Source organism: Podarcis vaucheri, assembly GCF_965113315.1.
Source record: "Podarcis vaucheri genome assembly, chromosome: 3".
Taxonomy (NCBI): Eukaryota; Metazoa; Chordata; class Lepidosauria; order Squamata; family Lacertidae; genus Podarcis; species Podarcis vaucheri.
The window spans coordinates 124,319,695-124,340,476 of NC_138761.1; the positions used below are offsets into that span (position 1 = coordinate 124,319,695).

General features: G+C 44.8%; 1 protein-coding gene across 1 annotated transcript in view; it reads left to right on the top strand.

Annotated features, from left to right (window-relative positions):
* Positions 1-20,782, top strand: part of PKHD1 (PKHD1 ciliary IPT domain containing fibrocystin/polyductin) — a 253,117-nt gene that overhangs the window by 68,162 nt on the left and 164,173 nt on the right. The window contains exon 32 of the mRNA XM_082216559.1: positions 1,147-1,297. Within this exon, the coding sequence (XP_082072685.1) occupies positions 1,147-1,297 (151 nt within the window). The remainder of the gene's footprint in view (positions 1-1,146; positions 1,298-20,782) is intronic.

Sequence of the window (20,782 nt, forward strand, 5' to 3'; positions counted from 1 at the left end):
GATACTGTTGGGAACACAAGAAGCCCAGTCGGGATGCCAGCTGCTTTGCTAATAGGGCTCCTGTGCAACGCAAGCAACAGCATCCCTGTATCTATAAGGAAAAAAGTTTTATCTGATGAAGGTCTGCTCGCCACGTATATACCATTAAAGCAGATGAATCCTGCAAAACCATGTTGTGGCGCTTTTCTCTCTCCTGTGATGGTCCTGAGGAAAAATGCAGATTTTTTTTTGGGGGGGGGAATAAACCCTCTCACAAACACAGAGTGTTAGGGGCAAGTAAACCTGAGGTTTTTAAGGCAGCTGAAAGGAATGAAAATGGTTGCTCTGGTAGGTGGAAATAGATACTAGAACTTTAGAAGTTCCCCAAACAAGTGAGCAGCTGTTAGCAAGCGGGCCTAATTAAGAGCACCCCTTTGCTATTTCCATTATTATTACTTCTCCCCACCCCATCTCCCACTTCCCAATGAGAGAAGAGATTTCGGGGGGGAAAGCGGCCTGTTAAACTAACTGGCACATATATCGAATCTGCTTAGCCTGGGCTGTTAAGTAAGTTTAATTAATTTACTAAGTTAATGTTCCAGTGCTAGCAAGAAAGCATCATTGCTATCAGCTGGGTAGCAGGAATTGGAACCCTAAATGAGCTCATTTTTTCACAGTTGGAATTAGGGACCAGTTAGCCAGTTGTGTGGTTTTTCCAATTTCTGCGCTTGCCCTAAGGGAGTTGCAAGTTATTCATTCCCCAGGATTAAGTGTGAGTAAGAGAGGGAAAGGAGACAAGCGCTACCTGGGGTTTGCTGCCATTTTTGACTCAAGCAGTGTCTGTTGTCTTTAGTTGTCCGTTCTTGTGTTTGCTCCGTCCTGGAACTGAATGTGTACATACGTTTTGATCGGCAGGCAGAATGGCATCACTGAAAAAACATTTCCTATGTGTATTTTTGTGGAGAGGGCTTGTAGATAAAGGGGGTGGGGAGGCAAAACAAATAAACAATAAAAGAATGGAAACAAAATTACAGAAATTTGCAAAGTTTGACAAATGGTGGCCTGCAGTTGCCACAAGCTAATGGCTTGCGATGATTAATAAGAGTAAAAATAATTGCATTTCATTAAGATTGATGACACCCCATTTAACCTCCCTTCTCGTTTCAGCCCTAAAGTGGAAAGAGATGAAGTTCTCATCTATAATAGCTCCTGTAACATTACCATGGAAACTGAGGCAGAGATGGAGTGTGAGGAACCTAATCAGCCAATTACCGCCAAGATTACTGAGATATGGAAAGAGCGGGGCCAGAACACTCAGGTATAATCAAATCTTTTTTATAGACTGATTCAAACAGCTTAAAATTAAATTTGTAATATTGTGTACATTTAAGAGGGGGAAAAAAACAATTTAGGCCAGGCACAGGCAATATATAATTTTAACCGCTATCCAACTTTGAATAGCATTTCTAATGCACAGCAGTGGAAATGATGGTTAGTCATATGTTTTAGCAAATATGGATGAGACCTGCCCCTTTTCTTTTAATTGCCCTTTATAGCTTATTGTTATCATTTTATTTTTGCAAAGCCTTTTCTTACAAATGCAAGCACTCTTCCTAATTCGATACTTCTTCCTGTCTCTGTTGCTCGAATCGGAGATCCTGATCACAGATTATTATGGGGCCTTTTTTGAGCCATTATGGAAACTTATCATTCTTTACGGGCTGCTTACCAGTTGAAACAGGCTGATGACAACGCTTCTCTTTATGGCTATGTGGGGTAGCTAGGCAGACTTTAAAGAGTTCTGCCACATTTATTTATTGAGGGAGAATGGCAGTTACAATTCTAGAGCACTCTGTTTTGGTTCTGCCCCACACTGGAACCCAAATCAACTTGAAAATCTCATCATTTGATTAATAAATAAATAAATATGAAGTTGGTTTTGTGTCCCTGCATGCTCTGAGAAGCACAGATACCTTATCTCTCTCAGCCTCTCCTTCTTTGCCTTTCCGTGTTCTCCCAGAGATGGTAGCTGCCCACACAGCTGATTTTGCATTACCTGGTTATGGCTCCATCCTCTTCTTCTTTGGGAATCACTCATGGCTGAGTAAGATTGTCTTCCGTGAATACAGTCTTAACAGTGCGTCCATATGGCTCTATAGTCTGTGTGTGGCAGTGTGAATGCTTTTTTTATTTAAAAAATCACCTTTATGAGTATGAACTTACTAGATTTGGTGGTGTTCCTTAGGCAAATGTAGTGTAAATGTAATGTAAGGTATCTCTCCTATCAAATAAATGAATAAATAACATTTTACTTGACTCCAGTTGCTTGCTCCCTTACATCTTTTTGCTAGTGCATAGACTGTGAAATACTGTACTATTCCGTGTATAAGACGTGGTTGTTTTTTTAACTGTAAAATAAGGTTAAAAATCAGGGGCGTCTTATACACAGAGAGTGCATATGCTGGACGGGCGATTGGTTGCAGCTGCGAGCAGGAGCTTATCAGTGGCGATTGGGTGGGTGATTGTTGGCTGCTGCTAGGGCTGCTTAGGATTGGCTGCTGGTGCGTCAATTTGGTAGCTGATTGGTGGTTGTGTCAAAGGCTGCTGTGGATTGGCTTCCGCTGCGGCAGTTGTGTGTGCGATTGGCTGCTACTGGTGGCGAGCGGGCAGGTGCTTATTTTCTCCTGTGACGTGCGCGATTGGCAGCGTTGGGTGAGTGATTTTTGGGGCATTCCCCTCCAAAGAAAAACTCAACAACTTTGGCAATCCTGCCCCCAAAAAGCTCAACAACTCTGGGCCATCTCCCCCCCCCCTTTTCTTAATTTGGGATCCCCAAAAGTACGGGGCGTCTTATACACGGAAAATATGGTAATAAAGTGATATTACTGGTTGGCATCTTGTGTACGTGCTAATCTTTAAAGCACACTTGATGCACATGCAGTCCCTCAAAGAATACTGGGCACTAACGTTTAGCCCTCACAACTGGCAGTGCCCAAAATTCTTTTAGGGGGAAAATGTGCTTTGAATGTGCTCTAACGGTCTCCCTGTCCCTCAGTCTAGGATTAACATCTGGTCAGTTTAAAATTACTTCAATTGACTTTTCCTCAGTGCAAATTAATAATCTGTTCTAATGTTCCAGTTACAGGTAGGTAGCCGTGTTGGTCTGCCATAGTCAAAATAAAAAAATTCCTTCCAGTAGCACCTTAAAGACCAACTAAGTTAGTTCTTGGTATGAGCTTTCGTGTGCATACGGTATCTGAAGAAGTGTGCATGCACACGAAAGCTCATACCAAGAACTAACTTAGTTGGTCTTTAAGGTGCTACTGGAAGGAATTTTTTTATTTTGTTCTAATGTTGCGTATATTTATTTACCTTAAATAGGAGGTGGAGATAAGAAATAGCTTCTCCTACAAAAGCATGCCTGTTTTTTAAAGATATCTGTGGAGACCCTCTTCTGAGTTCCAAATCCATATTTGGTTGGGATAAGGTTGGCCATCACTGCTGCTGTGCCTAAACTTTTGAATTCCCCACTTAAGGAGTCTTGAGTCGTCTTTGGTGGCCTTCAACCGCACCATTAAAACCTTCTCATTTAGGAAGACCTTTGGCCTGCTGCAGCTGGTTTTTAGTGTTGCCTACTGTAATTGCAAGGAACGCGGGTAGCACTGTGGGTTAAACCACAGAGCCTAGGACTTGCCGATCAGAAGGTTGGCGGTTCGAATCCCCGCGACGGGGTGAGCTCGGTCCCAGCTCCTGCCAGCCTAGCAGTTCTAAAGCATGTCAAAAGTGCAAGTAGATAAATAGGTACCGCTCCGGCGGGAAGGTAAATGGCGTTTCCATGCGCTGCTCTGGTTCGCCAGAGGCGGCTTAGTCATGCTGGCCACATGACCCGGAAGCTGTACGCCAGCTCCCTCGGCCAATAAAGCGAGATGAGCGCCGCAACCCCAGAGTCGGCCATGACTGGACCTAATGGCCAGGGGTCCCTTTACCTTTTACTGTAATTGCATGCTCCCAACTTCCCCCCTATTTGGCATTTGTTATGTTTCGTGCTGCTCCCCCCCCCAAAAAAAAACTGCAGCTGCTTTTAAACTCATTGCTGGCTTTTATTGATTTTCTTTTATACAGTATGCCACTGTTTTAATAGGAAGTATTCAAGTAAATAGTTGTGCTAGTGCCAGGATTAGTGCTAGCACAACAGGATCCCTCCTCCTTCTGCAAGACATGCCCTGCAAAGTTCCCAGATCTGATCTGGGGGGTTGTGGGGGGGGGACCCAGGTCAGATTGAGAGGGGAAGTGGGGGGAATGTTCCATTATGCAAGAGGAAATCCTTGCACTAATGGAAGGTTCCCCTTAGTGCTACATTAGATGCAGACAATTGTGTCACATGTCTACTATTTCTGTAAATTGCCTTGAACAATAGGAAAAGGGTAGGGTATGACTATTTTGAAAAACACACAAGCAGAAGCAACTGAGCAATCTCTCTTCCCTGTAGTGATAGTTTCTTAAAGAGTCTTGTTTGGAAGAATGTTCAGATTCTCCCCATCATCACGGGCTGGTTCATAGGTCATAGATAACAGAATTGTGGTGTTGGAGGACCCTGAGGGTCATCTAGTCCACCCCCCGCAGTGCAGGAATATGCAATTGTCCCATACAGGGATCGAACCTGCAACCTTGGCATTATCAGCACCACACTCTGACCAACTAAGCCCAGGGGTCAGCAACCTTTTTCAGCAGGGGGCTGGTCCACCGTCTCTCAGACCATGTGGTGGGCCGGACTGTATTTTTTGGGGGGGAAATGAATGAATTCCTATGCCCCACAAATAACCCAGAGATGCATTTAAAATAAAAGCACACATTCTACTCATGTAAAAACACCAGGCAGGCCCCACAAATAACCCAGAGGTGCATTTAAAATAAAAGGGCACATTCTGCTCATGTAAAAGCACGCTGATTCCTGGACTGTCCGCCGGCCGGATTTAGAAGGCGATTGGGCTGGATCCGGCCCCCGGGCTTAAGGTTGCCTACCCCTGAACTAAGCTATCCAGGCATTCACAACTTGTTGAATGTAGCATCAAAGGCATGTGTGAATGAGCTATCAGAGATGAATAACTGCATATACAACTTTCCCTATTCACTATTTCCAGGCCGCCAATACTTTTCTGGGTTATCTTGCGCCATCTGCATGTCAAATAATTTGGAGACAATTTAGGAATTCTGTATTTTGCAGAGTTATATTACCAACCCGCATAGCTCCCTATTGTAATACTGTTAACTCCATAACAGCAGAAACATAATTTCTGGATGGGCTCTTGGGGAGATTATTGCTAAATCATACCCCAGAACCTGGCTGATTTGCACCATGAGTTTCCTGATCATAAAATCTGCTTTACCTTGAATGGCAGGTCCTTTCTGTTCATAGAAGAACACTCTCTTCTGCCCATGACTAGGCCACCTAAGTGACTGCCTTGTGCTTATTTGTGGCTTAAAGAAACTTGTGTTTGCTAACTGAAACCCAAGCAGCATGTATGTGAGTATGTATGGGGGAAGGGGCAGGTCAGATAAAAGGTTTCCATTTTAGTTGACAGCCCCCTGCTAAGATTTATGACACCATGTGCTATATGCATGCTTCCTTGTAGAGGCTTAAATCATGTCATGCAAACTGGCCTTACCTTTCCACTGGAAATAATGGTACCAGTCAGAGAATTGCATTAATGGCATCTTGTACATTGGGTTACAATAATGGTGCTATTAGCAAGAGGTGCAAAATGTCAGGGAAGTAATGGGACATCACCCTTGCACACTGGACCCCAAGGATTTAATGCACCTCTACATATATTGAGCATCAAGCTCTGTATTATCAATAGACACTTAACCTTGTTGGCTTAAAAGAAAATAATTAATTCAGTTGAAAATTTGATCTCTACTTTGTGATTCTGGGATGTCAAAGTGTAAAACTATTGCCTTGTCACCTTATAACCCCCCCCCCAAAAAAAAAACTATTTTGTGCATGGGAAGTTTAGAGATGCATTTCTGTGAACGTTTTCATCTCTTCTCCTTCAAAATATTTAATTCATTTATGTAAGTGCTGGGAATGCTGACTATTTTTCAGTGTTAAAGTACCTAGAGGGCAGGCTGTGGAGTATGGTTGGTGTACATATTAAAGTGTGTGTGTGCTACTAAAAATAAGCGCACATTATTGTGTATTAAAGAATAAGCACACAAACCTATTATTAAAGCACAAATAGGAGGTGGTTTGTTCTTCTGGAGTGGATGCTAGCTTGCCGCAAAGGTTTAGCACTGAAACCCTGCCCTCACATTGAGCTGGACGATTAACTGTGTTAGCATCGTCCTCCTGGCTCTGCGCTCCATTCTGACCAGGCAAAGTATACCCGTGTGAGGGGGTATAAGTGACGAAGGAAATAGACACGTGCATCTTTTAGAACTCATTGACAGATTGGTGGCACATTGAAAAGTTCATTGGACTTGTATGATCTGCATTGTAGTTCAGTATGAAGGCAAAAGCTTGATTTGAACAATGACTATGGATTTCTGGCAACACTTTACCTTTGATAGGATATCTTGTGGCATGAAGAGGGAATTTTATGTCCGACGGCTTAGATGGGATTTGGAACATCTCATGCTAAATATAGTAAGAGATGGATGAGACTTGGGTGAAATGGAGTTGGCAGTGTTGAGAGCAGCAGTGGAAGAGAAGAGTGGATGCCCCATAGATTGTGGGCTGCTGCTGGCTGTATTGCCAATGTGTGAGGAAACATGAAGGCTGACTAAACATCTGGAAGAACTTTCTGATGGTGAGAGCTGTTTGACAGTGGAAGGGACTCTGGGGTGGAGAACGCTCCTTCCTTGGAGGATTTCATTACATGAGTTTGGACTAGGTGTCACTTAGGGTCCCTTTACAATTCTATGATTTTATGAAGTGTGGTTCTAATGTTCTATTTTCTGATTTTTAAAAAATCTACATTTTAAATTTTGTTTGCTGCATGTTTAGTTTTTTAGTAAACTGCTTGAGGCATGTTGTGAAAAGTTAGTCAGCTGGACCTCAAATATTCAGTATTTTATTAATGATCTTCAAGAGCCAGTAGAGTGAAGAAGAGGATACAGTGCTTTAGTTTAGTAAAACAAATGGAGGAATACCGTCAGGAAAGTATGCAGAACAGATAATTACAAAAAGAGAGAGAAAAGTTTAGGAAAAGACACCCATTTCCTGAGCATTCATTGCTTGGTCTTTTCCCGTTATCTGCATGCAGACTCTTGTGACGCACTCTTATCGGAATCAATTTAACATTGATTTTGGCTTCTGGACATACCTTCCCAGATCTGATGGTTTCCAAAAGCCAGCTCTTTTCCTTCTCCCCCTAAGTGTTCCTAAAAATATTTTCCTGTCTCCAAGTTTAGAAAGCGACCTTCCCGTAGGGCAGGAAGGGACAAATTAGTAACTTGCATTTTTAGGCATATGTCCTCATGAGTAAAATAGGGATTTTCATAACATTGTCTGCATTAAGATGCACACACTTCACTTACAGACATAGCTTTGTGTTTGTGCATCTTAATGTGAAGGAGATGGGGAACACAAGCACTTGGGTTGTCCTATTCTGTCTGCTCCTGTGTCACATGTGAATCTCTCTTCCAGGTTGCTTCTCTCCTTTTATATTTATTTATTCCAATACATTTATGCCCTGTTTTCATATCATGTCTCAAACAGTTTACCAAAAAACTAAGCATGCAGCATACAAAATTTAAAATGTAGGTTTTTAAAAAATATATATCAGAAAATAGAACATTAGAATAGCATTTATGGTGCAAAGCCCCCCTGAAATAAAACTGCCTTAATATGTTAAATTTCCTTTAATAGGAGGGAATTCCATAGACAGGACCACTCATAGTGCTTTGCCAGATGATCTCAGTGATTGACTTGAGACATATATGGTGGGGTAGTCCTTAAGTTATTCTAGGCCTAAGTTGTTCAGGGCCTTGTTGCGTGGCAAGTTCCCACCTCCCCCCAGTGGAAATAAAGACACATGACACAATTATTATGGTTAATGGGCTAAAAAAGGCCACAACTTTATTGGTTACAGGTGATGAGCGGTATTGGCGTGGCATTGGTCCTAACCGACTATATCTGGCTTCAGCCCGTCTGCTTGAAGTCCAGGAAGGGTTAACCACCAGTAGGGGGAGTCCTGCTGATGCGCATCAACTAGGATCTCCCCCGGGGTCACCGCTAGGGGGCGTGCCTTAGGCCCTCATCTCCATAGGCTTCTGACAGGGGCCACACTCCCTGAATCCTTTATCCTTCAATATGTGGGGCAGGTGGTGGCGCTTCCTCCCCTCTTCTGCGCATGTGAAGCCTGCAACACCACCGCCTCTGCAGGGCGGAAGTGGCTTTGTTGATGGTCCTGCCACTGGTTGCTTTTGACCCATGACAGGACCTATTCAGTGGTGGTTCCCCATTTGTGGAATACTCCCCTCCCCCAGTGAGGTGCTTCTTTCCCTTTCATGATTGACTTTTAGGAGGAATTGGAAAATATTCCTGTTTACCCAGGTCTCTGATGGCTGAAGGGCACTGTTTCTGGAAGCTCTGAAACAGCTGGATGGAAAAGTGCTTTTATACATTTTAAATGCAACAGTTTTTAGAATGTTTAATTTTTTTATTTTTTTGTTTTGTTTTTTGCTGCGGGTGTGTTTGCTGCCCAGGGATCCTTTGGGAGGAAAGGCTGAATATAAATGAAATAAATAGCACTTGATGGACTGTGCCGAAATGGCTAAAATGACCGGAAGAATCAGAAATCAGAAAGACCAAAAATTTAATAAAGAATGGGGGAAATTTATAACCTATCTTAAAGACCATTGTAAGCAGTTAAAACCATTAGTAGGATTGGAATATCACTTGTAGTTTAACGGTGAATTTTGGATATAACGGAGATGTCAAAGATTTGGATCATCATAAAAGATGCAGGAGGAAATGATTAATAATAATTGGGCCTACAAAGGGGAGGCTGGAGGTCCAGGAGAATCCTTGGATTCTTGTTTCTATGATCTGTGTTCGATATACGACTGTAAAATTTTAATCTGAAAAACCAATAAATATATTTTTTTAAAAAATAAACAGCCCCTGAACTTTGATCTTTAAATCTGGCCCAGCAGCAAACAGGAAGTCACTGGAGGTCTGTTAACACCAGTGTCATGTGCTGATAGTGGTCTCTTTCCATCAGCAGCCTAACTACAGCATTCTGCACTTAGGCAGCCCTATCTACTGCACGTCACAGTACAGTGGTGCCCCGCAAGACGAATGCCTCGCAAGACGGAAAACTTGCTAGACGAAAGAGTTTTCCGTTTTGGAGGTGCTTCGCAAAACGAATTTCCTATGGGCTTGCTTTGCAAGACGATAATGTCTTGCGAGTTCCTGCTGGTTTTTTTCCCTTCCCCCCCTTTTTCTAAGCCGTTAAGCCGCTTATCAGCTGATCCGATCAGCAGATAAGCCGCTAAAAGCCGCTAATAGCGCTAATCCGCTAATCCTTCAATGGGCTTGCTTCGCAAGACAAAAAAACCGCTAGACGAAGAGAATCACAGAACGGATTCTTTTTGTCTTGCGAGGCACCACTGTAATTCAGTCCTGCAGTTTTTAAGCAGAGGTCGGATGGCCACCTGCCATGGATGCTTTAGTTGAGATCCCTGCATTGCACTAGATTGGGGTTGGACTAGATGACCCTCAGGGTCCCTTCCACAATTCTCTAATCCAGGATATATTCACCCCACCTTTTTGACTGAAAATTCCTCCAAAAATTATGCAAAAAACGAGATTGCATCCTTAGGAATTCTGCTGCTTTTTTCAAGCCAGAAACATGGAGGGGAGGAACCAGATGGCAGTGGATGGCTTTGAGAGATCTGTGAAGGGTTTGCCCCAGTCACACACAGGCTGACTAAAGAAGCTCTGCTGTCTTATCTACAGAGACATACACTGCTCTTTTTGAGGAGTGGAGCCAGAATTATATTAAAGCCTTGATCTAATATGTCTTTGCATGTGCATGTGCATAACTTTACGATTGCAGGTTAAAAAGAGAATTTCATTAGGAACAAGGCTTTTTGCCCCTTCTCCGCAAGCTTGTTTAGAGTGCTGGAAATATATGCTGACGAGTGTGACCTGCAACAAAATGTTGCCATGCTCCTGTCAGCATGTTCATCAACTGTGCCACCTTTCAGGATATTCCTTTCCCACCCCAACAGACAGGCTGTGGCCACTGAGCACGTTTTTCTACTTCTTCAATTCCTAGTGTTCCCTTGAGCATGCTGACACCTCCCTCTCGTATCTCACTTGCTCCGTTTTGGAGCCAGGGCCAAGACATTTTGGCACCTGAGGTGAAAAACAAAACGGCCCTCTCTTCCTGCCAGGGAAGAAGGGGTGAGTGAAGATCTACAATCAGGAACAAAGGGGGAAATAAAGATCTACACCAGGGGTTGGCAACGTGCGGCCCGTGGGCCGGATGTGGCCCACAAAGACCGTTTTACTGGCCCACAAGCCACCCACTTGGTGAGTCCCCTATGCGCTGCGCTAAACCAGCACAGTGTGGCGCGGGGACTCAGAGTGGTGCCGGAAATCGCATCTGTGCATGTCCAGACGCTGAAAATTGCTGTGTGTGATTTCCAGCATCTGGGCATGCACAGAAGCAATTTCCGGTGCTGCGGACATGCACAGACGCAATTTCTGGCATCACGCTGCACCACTCCGGCCCACGGACGGTCTCCATGGGAGTGATCCAGCCCGTGGCTGGTAAACCTTGCTGACCCCCTCCCACCAACAACCAGGGTGGGAAGAGACTAGCAGCGCCTCCAGTTCAGCAAGAGGCCACTGTAGAGGTGGCCTGTGGCAGCAGCAGGGGGCAAGGCATTCCTTGGAAGCCAAATCTGCAGCTCCTGCCTCCTGAGGCAGTCACCCCTTCTTGCCTCATGGGTGGGCTGGCCCTGTACGTAGCTGCCATACAGTCACTATTTTTCAGCTCCATCTACCATGGTGAAGTTAATATAGACAACCATGTGCATCTAAGTCTACTATTAGGCTATGTGGTGATGATGATCATCCACGAATGAATTCATTTGTGCAATACATAACCTCTTAGTATTCCTTTTGGAATCCACTGCATGTGCAACTTAGCCTGTGATTAACCTGGGGAGTCTGCTTCTGTAAATAATGCCGTTCAACCTTTTTAGAAAGGAAGATGCTGGTGGCTTATTAGCTCATGGCTAAATGCTACTCTGAATACAGGGCTGGGGAAGCCCAGAGGAATAACCTGTCCACTTATACCTCTGATATCTAATGAAATGTCAACCACCGAGACACTGATGGGGTAAACATGCTGATGGGGAAAACATCTCAATACGAGATGCTGATGTTCTCTCTGGGCTTATGGGAGGTTTTGACCAAGCTTGGATGTCTTTGAACCTATTATGCTTAGTGAGCCTGCAGATTATTATTCCAGATCACTAGACCAGACCTAATCATCATGCAAGCATGCTGTTTTAACAATGTTTCCCTTGTACAGATTTTCCTTACTCCCCTGGCACCATAGGTGGTATGAATACATCTTTTAGGGCAGATGCCATGTATGTGAAGCCAAAGGCAGGAAAACCGAGCTGGTGGAGCATTGGATCTGTGGCAATCCAGTCTCTTGAGAGATTACCATTATGGAACACGCAGGCTGATAACTCTAACCATTCCAGTTCATGGTGCTGCACTGAATGTACTTCTGCCTAACAGAGCAACCCTAACTATTGAAAGTGGGCATAATCCCTATTCCATATTCTGTTCAGGAGGCATTTGTCTTACACCACCCTTTTTGTGAGCTAAATAGGCCATGGGTGCAAGTCTCTCTTTGCCCTGTTGCGTGTTAAGTTCCCTAGTCCTCCCCAAAAAATAAATAAAAACACAATTGACACAGAATATAATTTAAGGTTATTGGCATAATTTTGGCTACAGTGTTATTGATTACAGATCGTGAGTGGTTTGCTTAGGCATTGGTTCCTGACTAACTGCAACTGACCTTAGCAGGGCAGAACTGACGACTGGACTCCGGCAGAGGTCAGTAAGGGAAAACATTCTGGGGGAGCGTTGTGCCAGGCTCAGACTCAAGCCCACTCCAAATGCTCCCAGGGGCTCTGGAAGGGGATTGGACAAAAGCAAGGCAAGCCCCTGGATTCCTTTAACGGAATACCTTTCGCGCATTGGAGGGGCAGGTGTGACAACCTCCCCTCCACTCCACATTGAACCGATGCCTAACTGCCAAACCTTACAAAGTTGTGACAATTTGCTACGTGGCAGGCGAAACCCAATGGCACCAGCCAATCAGCCAAATGGGAAAATTCCTACTGGGCCCCTGTCCCCAAAACAGACAACCCATGATGGCATAGGAAGGTCATAATGAACCCTAAATATAGGAAGGGTTGGTGGGTGATCTGATGCACAAGGCGAAAAGAGGAAGCTCAACACAATGTGCAGCGATAGATACCGTAGGTCGCCCGGTTAATGCATAAAATGATCCCATTGGCCAGAATTACCCCAGCAACCGAGGAACCACCAGTCAGGTTGTTGCGGCTATCCAATCGCTCCCACTCACAACAGCAGTGAAGTCAGTCTTGTTGATCTCACCGCAATGCGTTCTCTCTGGGAGGAGGACACGATTTCTTCTTCTCCCATGCCCCCAGAATCACCCTTTTTTGAGGCTTAACACCTGGCTGAGCTGGGGTTGAGGGTCTTATGCTTTTGTATCTCTGGCTCAATTGGGAAAGCCCAAAATTGACTGAATCCAAACGCTCTCATCTCAGCAGATCTTTGATTTGAATTGTGTGGTTAGTTTGCTCTCTCCACAAAAGAGAAAAAGGCATTAAGTATTTAATTAAACAACCACTGGTATGACTGAACTTCAGTGGTGGCTGTGCAGCTGTGGAAATAACTGAACTTCAGCAGTGGTTGTGGCCAGAGTATTGGTGCACCCTTTTTCAATGGGAAACTGAAACTCCTTCCTCCAGATATTTTTGTCTACCTGCTGTGGGTCTAATTACTCTGAATGAAACTTGACCCGTCTTTCCTGTTGATGTGTGTTCAAGGTGTTTGCACTGTGAGCTGCTTTAGGTCTCTCTGTTGACAGGGAAAGTTTTAAATAAAAAATGGGGAGCAGTGCAGAAGCCAAAAAAGAAAGCAAACCATGCTCAAAACCACATTCTCTAAATAAGAAAAACATGAAGTGGGGGGGGATATGGGTGCATCTGGTGCCACTTTCAATTCTGTAAATCTTAAAACAAACCTAAAGAATGATGTTCATCCTGCTTATGCTTCTTATTTAGTCCAATAAATATCCATTTAATGTGGGAAGGGTAATGGACAAAGTTTGTATTTTCTTTTTTTGCTCCGCCCACACACTCCACCCCTCAAAAGGACCACTGCTTCACCGTGTCTCGTAAGATCAGTCAGTCCAGAGCTGGTTCTTGCTGACATCTCCTTCTATGCACATATTTACTCTTGACTGTTTATTGCTAGACCTGTTACAGATGGCGACACATGGCAATCATTGTCCTGTGCCCTGGGCCTCTTTCATAAAGTATGGCAAACTTCTATGTCCCTTTTGTAACCCCTGCCCCCATTGTAAGCAATTCAAAATCCATTTTTGAGCCTCCCTTTTCAGGAGTGACGTCCTTCATGGATGGCGCCTCATTTAAATCACTCTGGCTGCTTGGTGATGCATGGGAAAAGACGAGTCATTACAAAGTTTATTATCTGACCCCCAGTCCCCCAGCAGTACTTCTGAAGTTGGAAGCAGCCGGCCCTCTGGTCTTCATACTTACACTGATGTTTGTCAGTGATATTTTGTAGGCTTCTCTGAACCTATGCTCTGAACGTATCGCCTCATTCTTCTCAATATCTGGACAGCCGTCTTTCAAAATTATATTAAATGACCTCCCACCCCAGGAGAACAGTAAGTCCTGTGTGATCAGTGTGCAGCAACAGCAACAACTGAAAGTCCAAGTTTAAGTGCAGATGTTATCTTTACGAACAAATGTGCCTTCTGCAAGGTTGTTAAGCTGCGAAGAGAAAGCCAACATGGCTGCCACTGTTACCACAGGCAATGCGAAGAGATAAATGGTTGACCCTGGCCCGTGTCACGTTAGGATTGATGCCACTATCAGCGCTAGTGCCTTTCCAATGATTTTTTTTTTTTAAACTCTGATAGAGTGTGTTATCTAGTTACTGCCATGAGGGCAATAGCCTGGGGTAGGGGAAGGGGAAAGAGAGAGGGTGGGGAGAAAGGTCATTCTAAGAGGACAATCTTTGTCAGATTAAATGAGAAAAGGGACCTTGCTTTTAAAAAGGAAGTCGGGAAATAAATAAATAAGTGATGAAAGTAGCTCTGACTTGTAAGGGAAGGATAAGCAAAATTGCTAGCGCTTTCTCTCTGTCTCACCAGGTTAGGCTTGGGGCAGGTTCTGGTTGTAGCAGTCGTATGAGAGAGATAGATTTTGAATAATGCTGTATTGTGCTTTCAGTCCTGTGACTCTGAAAACGCTTTAGCTCAGTATGCTCATAATCAGGATGAATTTGCTTGTCCTTCTTTGCAAGGGGAGATGGGAAACAGAAGGAAAGTTAGGATCCAAGTTTGTGGTGTTTTAACCATTTTTTAAATGTATGCTGCCCAGAGACCTTTGGTTATGGAGCAGCATGGAAAGACCTTAATATATAAATTAATGAACAAAATAATGACAACTCTGAAGTGAATTAAAGCTGTGTCAAGCAGATTTAACATAAAACTCCCTCTGTCCCCTGTGATATGGAAAGCTTCAGCCATTGTTTTTCTGCTGACAATCATTGGGAGTTTGGACATAAAGTTCAGGCAGGCATGTCAGGAAAGGTTGCCATATGCTAAGCCTTGGGCAAAAATGGGGAACTGTGTACAAGGCGCTGATAGCTGTATTATTCCTTTTTTATTTGCTACCTTCAGATAATTGATAAGACATCATGGATTGATGTACATAAACTCCAAATTATTATTATTATTTGCATTATCCAGCACCTTAGGTCTTCAAGGTACATATAAAGGGGGAGGTTCACCTCTGGCCTCCCAGGTATTGCCTGACCATTGCAACCACAATATCACTTAATGGAAACCTAAAAGGACAATAGAGAGGGGGCCATATGAGTTTCCCTGACAAAATCACCTGCTGCTGCTGTTTTAATTTTGTCAGCTGCTCTTACTGCTAGGCAAAATATTTCTAGTTGACTTCTGGGTGGTTTTGGTGCTGGAGCTGTTAGCCCTGATTAGTTAAATATCAAATGTCAGAGATCATTAGTGGTGATTTTAGCCAAAGAGGGTGTAGAATTTAAGTTTTTCAAACTGAACTGAATAAATGGAGAGCACCTATTTTTATCTCCTCTGACATGGGATAAACCCATTTCCAGTTATATATCAGGTAGTAGGTTGATCACATAGGGACGTGGGTGGTGCTGTGGGTTAAACCACAGAGCATAGGACTTGCTGATCAGAAGGTCGGCAGTTTGAATCCACGACGGGGTGAGCTCCCGTTGCTCGGTCACAGCTCCTGCCAACCTAGCAGTTCGAAAGCACTTCAAAGTGCAAGTAGATAAATAGGTACCGCTCTGGCGGGAAGGTAAACGGTGTTTCTGTGCACTGTTCTGGTTCACCAGAAGCGGCTTAGTCATGCTGGCCACATGACCCGGAAGCTGTACGCCGGCTCCCTTGGCCAATAAAGCGAGATGAGCGCCACAATCCCAGAGTCGGTCACGACTGGACCTAATGGTCAGGGGTCCCTTTACCTTTACCTAGGTTGATCACATAATCATGCTCTATTTCCTTTTCTTGGGCTGGTCTAATTTTTAGGATTTGTTTGAAGGTGGCTGTATTTGATTATTACTGCTAGTATTTTTATCCTGCTGCTCCACTTAGAACAACCAAAGTGGCTTGCAGCAAATAAAATAGAATTGACATAAGATCAAATGAAGCAATAAAAACACCAGTGCAGCTGTACTAAACCATGCACGGGCATTGCTGTTTAATACAGGGATTAAAAGCAGCCGGTTAATGCAATTGCTTGAACACAACAAATCACACATTAAAACCCAGCTGAAAATGGCTGCTTACCCAGTCTTGGGGTGGGCAGTGATGGTGATGGTGGCGCACCAGGCCCCCTCCCTTTGCAGGAAAAAGGCCTCTGCGTTTTGTGGCCGGCCTCTGGGGATTTCGCATGGTCGTATGCAAAGGAGGGCGGGAAAGCCCGCCAAGCCTATCCACCAATCAGGAGGCAGCTATTTAGGCTGGTGCCGCCGGTGGTGGGGTCACAGTTGGTTGAAGAGCGCCCCTCCTGCCCTCCCGTTATGCTGTGCTTTGTGTTTTCATTCATGGCAATAGAATGCCTGCTGTGTTTAATTGTATGCTATCCTTTTCCTTCCTTGCACCACCCAACTGATCTTGCTATGGTTCATTGAGGCTGGTCATTGAGTTTGACCAAACTGCGGGAGGCAGTGGAAGACAGGAGTGCCTGGCGTGCTCTGGTCCAGGGGGTCACTTAGAGTCGGACATGACTAAACAACAACAACAACAACATGGTTCATTCTGGTTGCCATATCTGGAGCCGGAATGACTGCTCCCCGCATAAACTGGGGGGTGTTTTTTGTGTGATCGCACGCAGCCCCCCCCCCCGGGGGACTACTACACCCCCTGGAAGGTAGTTGGCTTCACCGCCCCTCTGAGATGGATGCCTGGAGGTTCCGCCTAGCCTCTTCAATCAGCCAATCCTGGCTGGGGGGGGGCGTTGGCAAGGGATTTGGCCAGGTAGAGTTAGGATCGCCCACACTCACAATAGAGGGTGTAACTTACCTGTTGATCCTCCGTCGGCTCCTTTAGTCTATCTTCCCTCAATGGGGGGGCATGAAGCCCCCCTGTGGCGGTGATCTTAGGATTCCCCGTTAAAGTGGTTATTTTGAGGGGAGGCACTGGCCATATGCCAATGGGTTGTCAATGCTCTCCCCTACGACGCGCAAAATGGTGGGGGCGTGCTCTCTGCTTGAACAGACGTTCTCCAGAGTCAGCCCAATCCCCACACACTTTGGATAATCCTGATATTCCCCGGATCCCCGGCTGTGGACTGGGAGGGATAAACGCCCAATGCCTAAGCCAATTCCTACATCTGAGAATTTAATAAAGTTGTGGCCAATTTTAATCCCATAACACGTTACTGGAGCCGGAAAGGAATTTGCCTGCAAACAGTTTAGCCCTGTTTGGAGGTTTTGCCTTCCTCACAACAAACTGGCACACCTTTTGGTGGATAAGGCACTGGGTGGAAACCTTAGCTGAATGTTGGGGTGGAGAGAAGTGGTGCAACGCCCCTACCCCCAATGGTGTGATCACAGGGTACCCCGCTAGAGAAGTCCAGTGGGAAGACTCTGTCCAGAAGCCAGGTGTGGGCAGATGCGTCATAGAGCTTCCCCGTGATTGGGCCTGCAATTAAAAAGTTAGCAAAAGTCATTAAAAATTGTAGAAGCAGGGAGTTGCCAAAAAGAAGGCATGTTTCTTATACCCTTTCTTCATATTGACAGAGCAAAAAGCAGGTCTTCTGGCTCTGATCTCAAGGCTAAGTAATTGCTATGGCAGCAGGTGGCTTCTTGGCTTCTGAGGTAACCTAGTCCTAATCTCTTTTAAAGGTCAGTACCAGGCCTTTGGGATGCGGGTGGCACTGTGGGTTAAACCACAGAGCCTAGGACTTGCCGATCAGAAGGTCAGCGGTTTGAATCCCTGTGACGGGGTGAGCTCCCGTTGCTCGGTCCCAGCTTCTGCCAACCTAGCAGTTCAAAAGCACGTCAAAGTGCAAGTAGATAAATAGGTACTGCTCTGGTGGGAAGGTAAACAGTGTTTCTGTGCGCTGCTCTGGTTCACCAGAAGTGGCTTAGTCATGCTGGCCACATGACCCGGAAGCTGTACGCTGGCTCCCTCGGCCAATAAAGCGAGATGAGCACCGCAACCCCAGAGTTGGCCACGACTGGACCTAATGGTCAGGGGTCCCTTTACCTTTACCAGGCCTTTAAATTGAGTCTGGGAAGAAATAGGTAGCCAGTACAGGTGGAACAGAGATCCATGTTCATATGGACACATTTTCTGAGCATCAAAAATATTCTCCACATAACCTGCAAAATAAAATAAGACACAAAATTGAAAACAACCATAATGAAGAACTCAGTAAACCCATCAAGCATTCAAACCAACCCTGTAGTAGATAAAATCCAGCAATAAAATCCAACATAGGTAGACACAAATTAAAAGCCTGGCAACCAATCCAGCAAAATTGAGCCCAGCTACAGAAGTGAAAAAAATAAGGCCAAATTGCCATTATCCTTCAGAGACTAAGTAAAATCAATAATGTTAAAAGACATGAAGAGGTGTTAAAAGACTTGGGAAAACAAAAAAACTTTCTGCGTGGTGCTGAAAAATAGGGGCACTTTGCACCAATTAAAGTTTCTAGCCTGTTTTCAAAAGCAGCCCCACAGCACTGAAGTAAATCACCCTGGAGGTAGACATCTTCAGCAGCATCTTCTCCAGAGAAGGCCCAGCAGGTGAAACAGCTGAAGGCTGGTGAAAAGGATCCCTACCACTTGGGCATCCAAGGAAGGTACCCAGAAACTTCCTCCTCTAGGCAGCATTCACTCTTGCCCCAACCCTGAGGGACTGCGCTTCCATCTTAGCTAGATTTTGCCCCCTGCTCCTGCAATCCACTCCTGCAGGAACACCAGACACTCCCACTGCCTTCCTAGGATCAGATGGTGGAAACGAGAAGTAAAGCTCTTTGTTGTCTGCATTTCAACCCAACCCCTGAATGACATTTCCCAGCAGTTTCATGTAGACATGAAATGGAAATGTCTTTTAGCATCCAGCTGGCTGCTGGGACTGATCTTCCAGGAATGTGAGGAAGTAGTGAAGAATAGTGCCCTATAATGCCATCTCAGTCAAAGTTAAAGCCATGGTTTTCCCAGTAGTGATGCATGGAAGTGAGAGCTGGACCATAAAGAAGGCTGATCGCCGAAGAATTGATGCTTTTGAATTATGGTGCTGGAGGAGACTCTTGAGAGTCCCATGGACTGCAAGAAGGTCAAACCTCTCCATTCTGAAGGAAATCAGCCCTGAGTGCTCACTGGAAGGACAGATCCTGAAGCTGAGACTCCAACACTTTGGCCACCTCATGAGAAGAGAAGACTCCCTGAAAAAGACCCTGATGTTGGGAAAGATGGAGGGCACAAAGAGAAGGGGATGACAGAGGATGACATGGTTGGACAGTGTTCTCAAAGCTACCAACATGAATTTGACCAAACTGTGGGAGGCAGTGGAAGACAGGAGTGCCTGACGTGCTCTGGTCCATGGGGTCACAGAGAGTCGGACACGACTAAACGACTAAACTACAACAACAACAATGCCATCTCGTAAGGCAACAGAAATTATACCATAGTTGGTGGTATCGAGGGGTCACTGAAAGATGAACTGCAAGGTCACACTCTCCCTCTCTAAATCCTGGCAAAGGTCATCCACCAGGGAAATCAGGGCAGTTTCGGAGCCAAGACTGCCTGGAGATCTTAAAAGACTTGCCCTGCTAGAATCTACTAGGTCCAGTGTTTCTGATGCTGGTGGTGTGAGGTTGCTGGAAGAGAGGAAGAACTACTCCCCATTGCCTCTCATCTCTGCTCCGACCATTTATTCTCCATTTCAGGAGCAGAGAAGGCAGGAGTCAGAGCGTGTGTTGGCACAGAAGGTGCTATGGATGCCTTAGGGGGTATTGTGAAGGCATGTGGTTTGGAAGTTGTGGGGCTTAGAATCATAGAATTGTAGAGTTGGAAGGGACCCTGCAGGTCATCTCATCCAACCCCCTGCAATGCTTCTACTCAGCTTGGTCTTGGGTTTTCCACACGCCGTGAGCCAAGCACCAACAAACGCTTGTACCATCACTACTTTCACAAGTTTCTAAAGGTGGCTTATATAAGCTCTGAACTGTGGTGCATATGCTAAATGGTTACTGTTTTGTTTCATAAGGACCCGGGGTTGGTTTGTTTTTTTTGCAACATGAAAATGGAGAAATGGTTCAACTTTGGTTTACTGTGGCACGCTTAAGCCAAAATACAAGAAAACCCCAGTTAAAAGGCGAGTTCCACTCCCATAGTAAACTCTAAATGTGTTGGACGTAGGAGTTGTATTCTACCGTTTCTTTTCACAAGACAGTGAGAGCCTGAAGCTATCAGGTGCGAGCCTTCAGGTGCTACTGTCAAAATAAGAATGACATCGACATGAGTTCATGTGTTCCCTTCTAAACAAGTAAAACCTCACAAGATAAATATAGCACTCTGGACACTTTTCTTGAAGTGGTGGGGCGGTCTCAGTTAGAGTAGGTGCAGCCTAAAGTAGCCCCTTGTGTACTGCAAAAAGAGGGGGGAACGAACACACAGATTCACATACAAATTTCATATGCTAATTTATATGCCTGGGTGGAAATTTAGAAATAATTGCTATGATTTAAATGAAAATTCAGTACATCTCACTATGGTGATGACTATGGCCTCTGCTCTCGCTACATGATGGACAACGCTTTGGATAGAGAACACCTTTAAACAGAGAACTCTGTAAAGTAGGATACATGGAGACCCTAGTGCTGGTTGTTTTATAAAAGGCTGTTTACTGACAGCTTTGCCCCTTAAATTTATTTATTTTCTCTGCTTTACTTTGTTTAAAATTAAACCTTTTTGACAACAGAA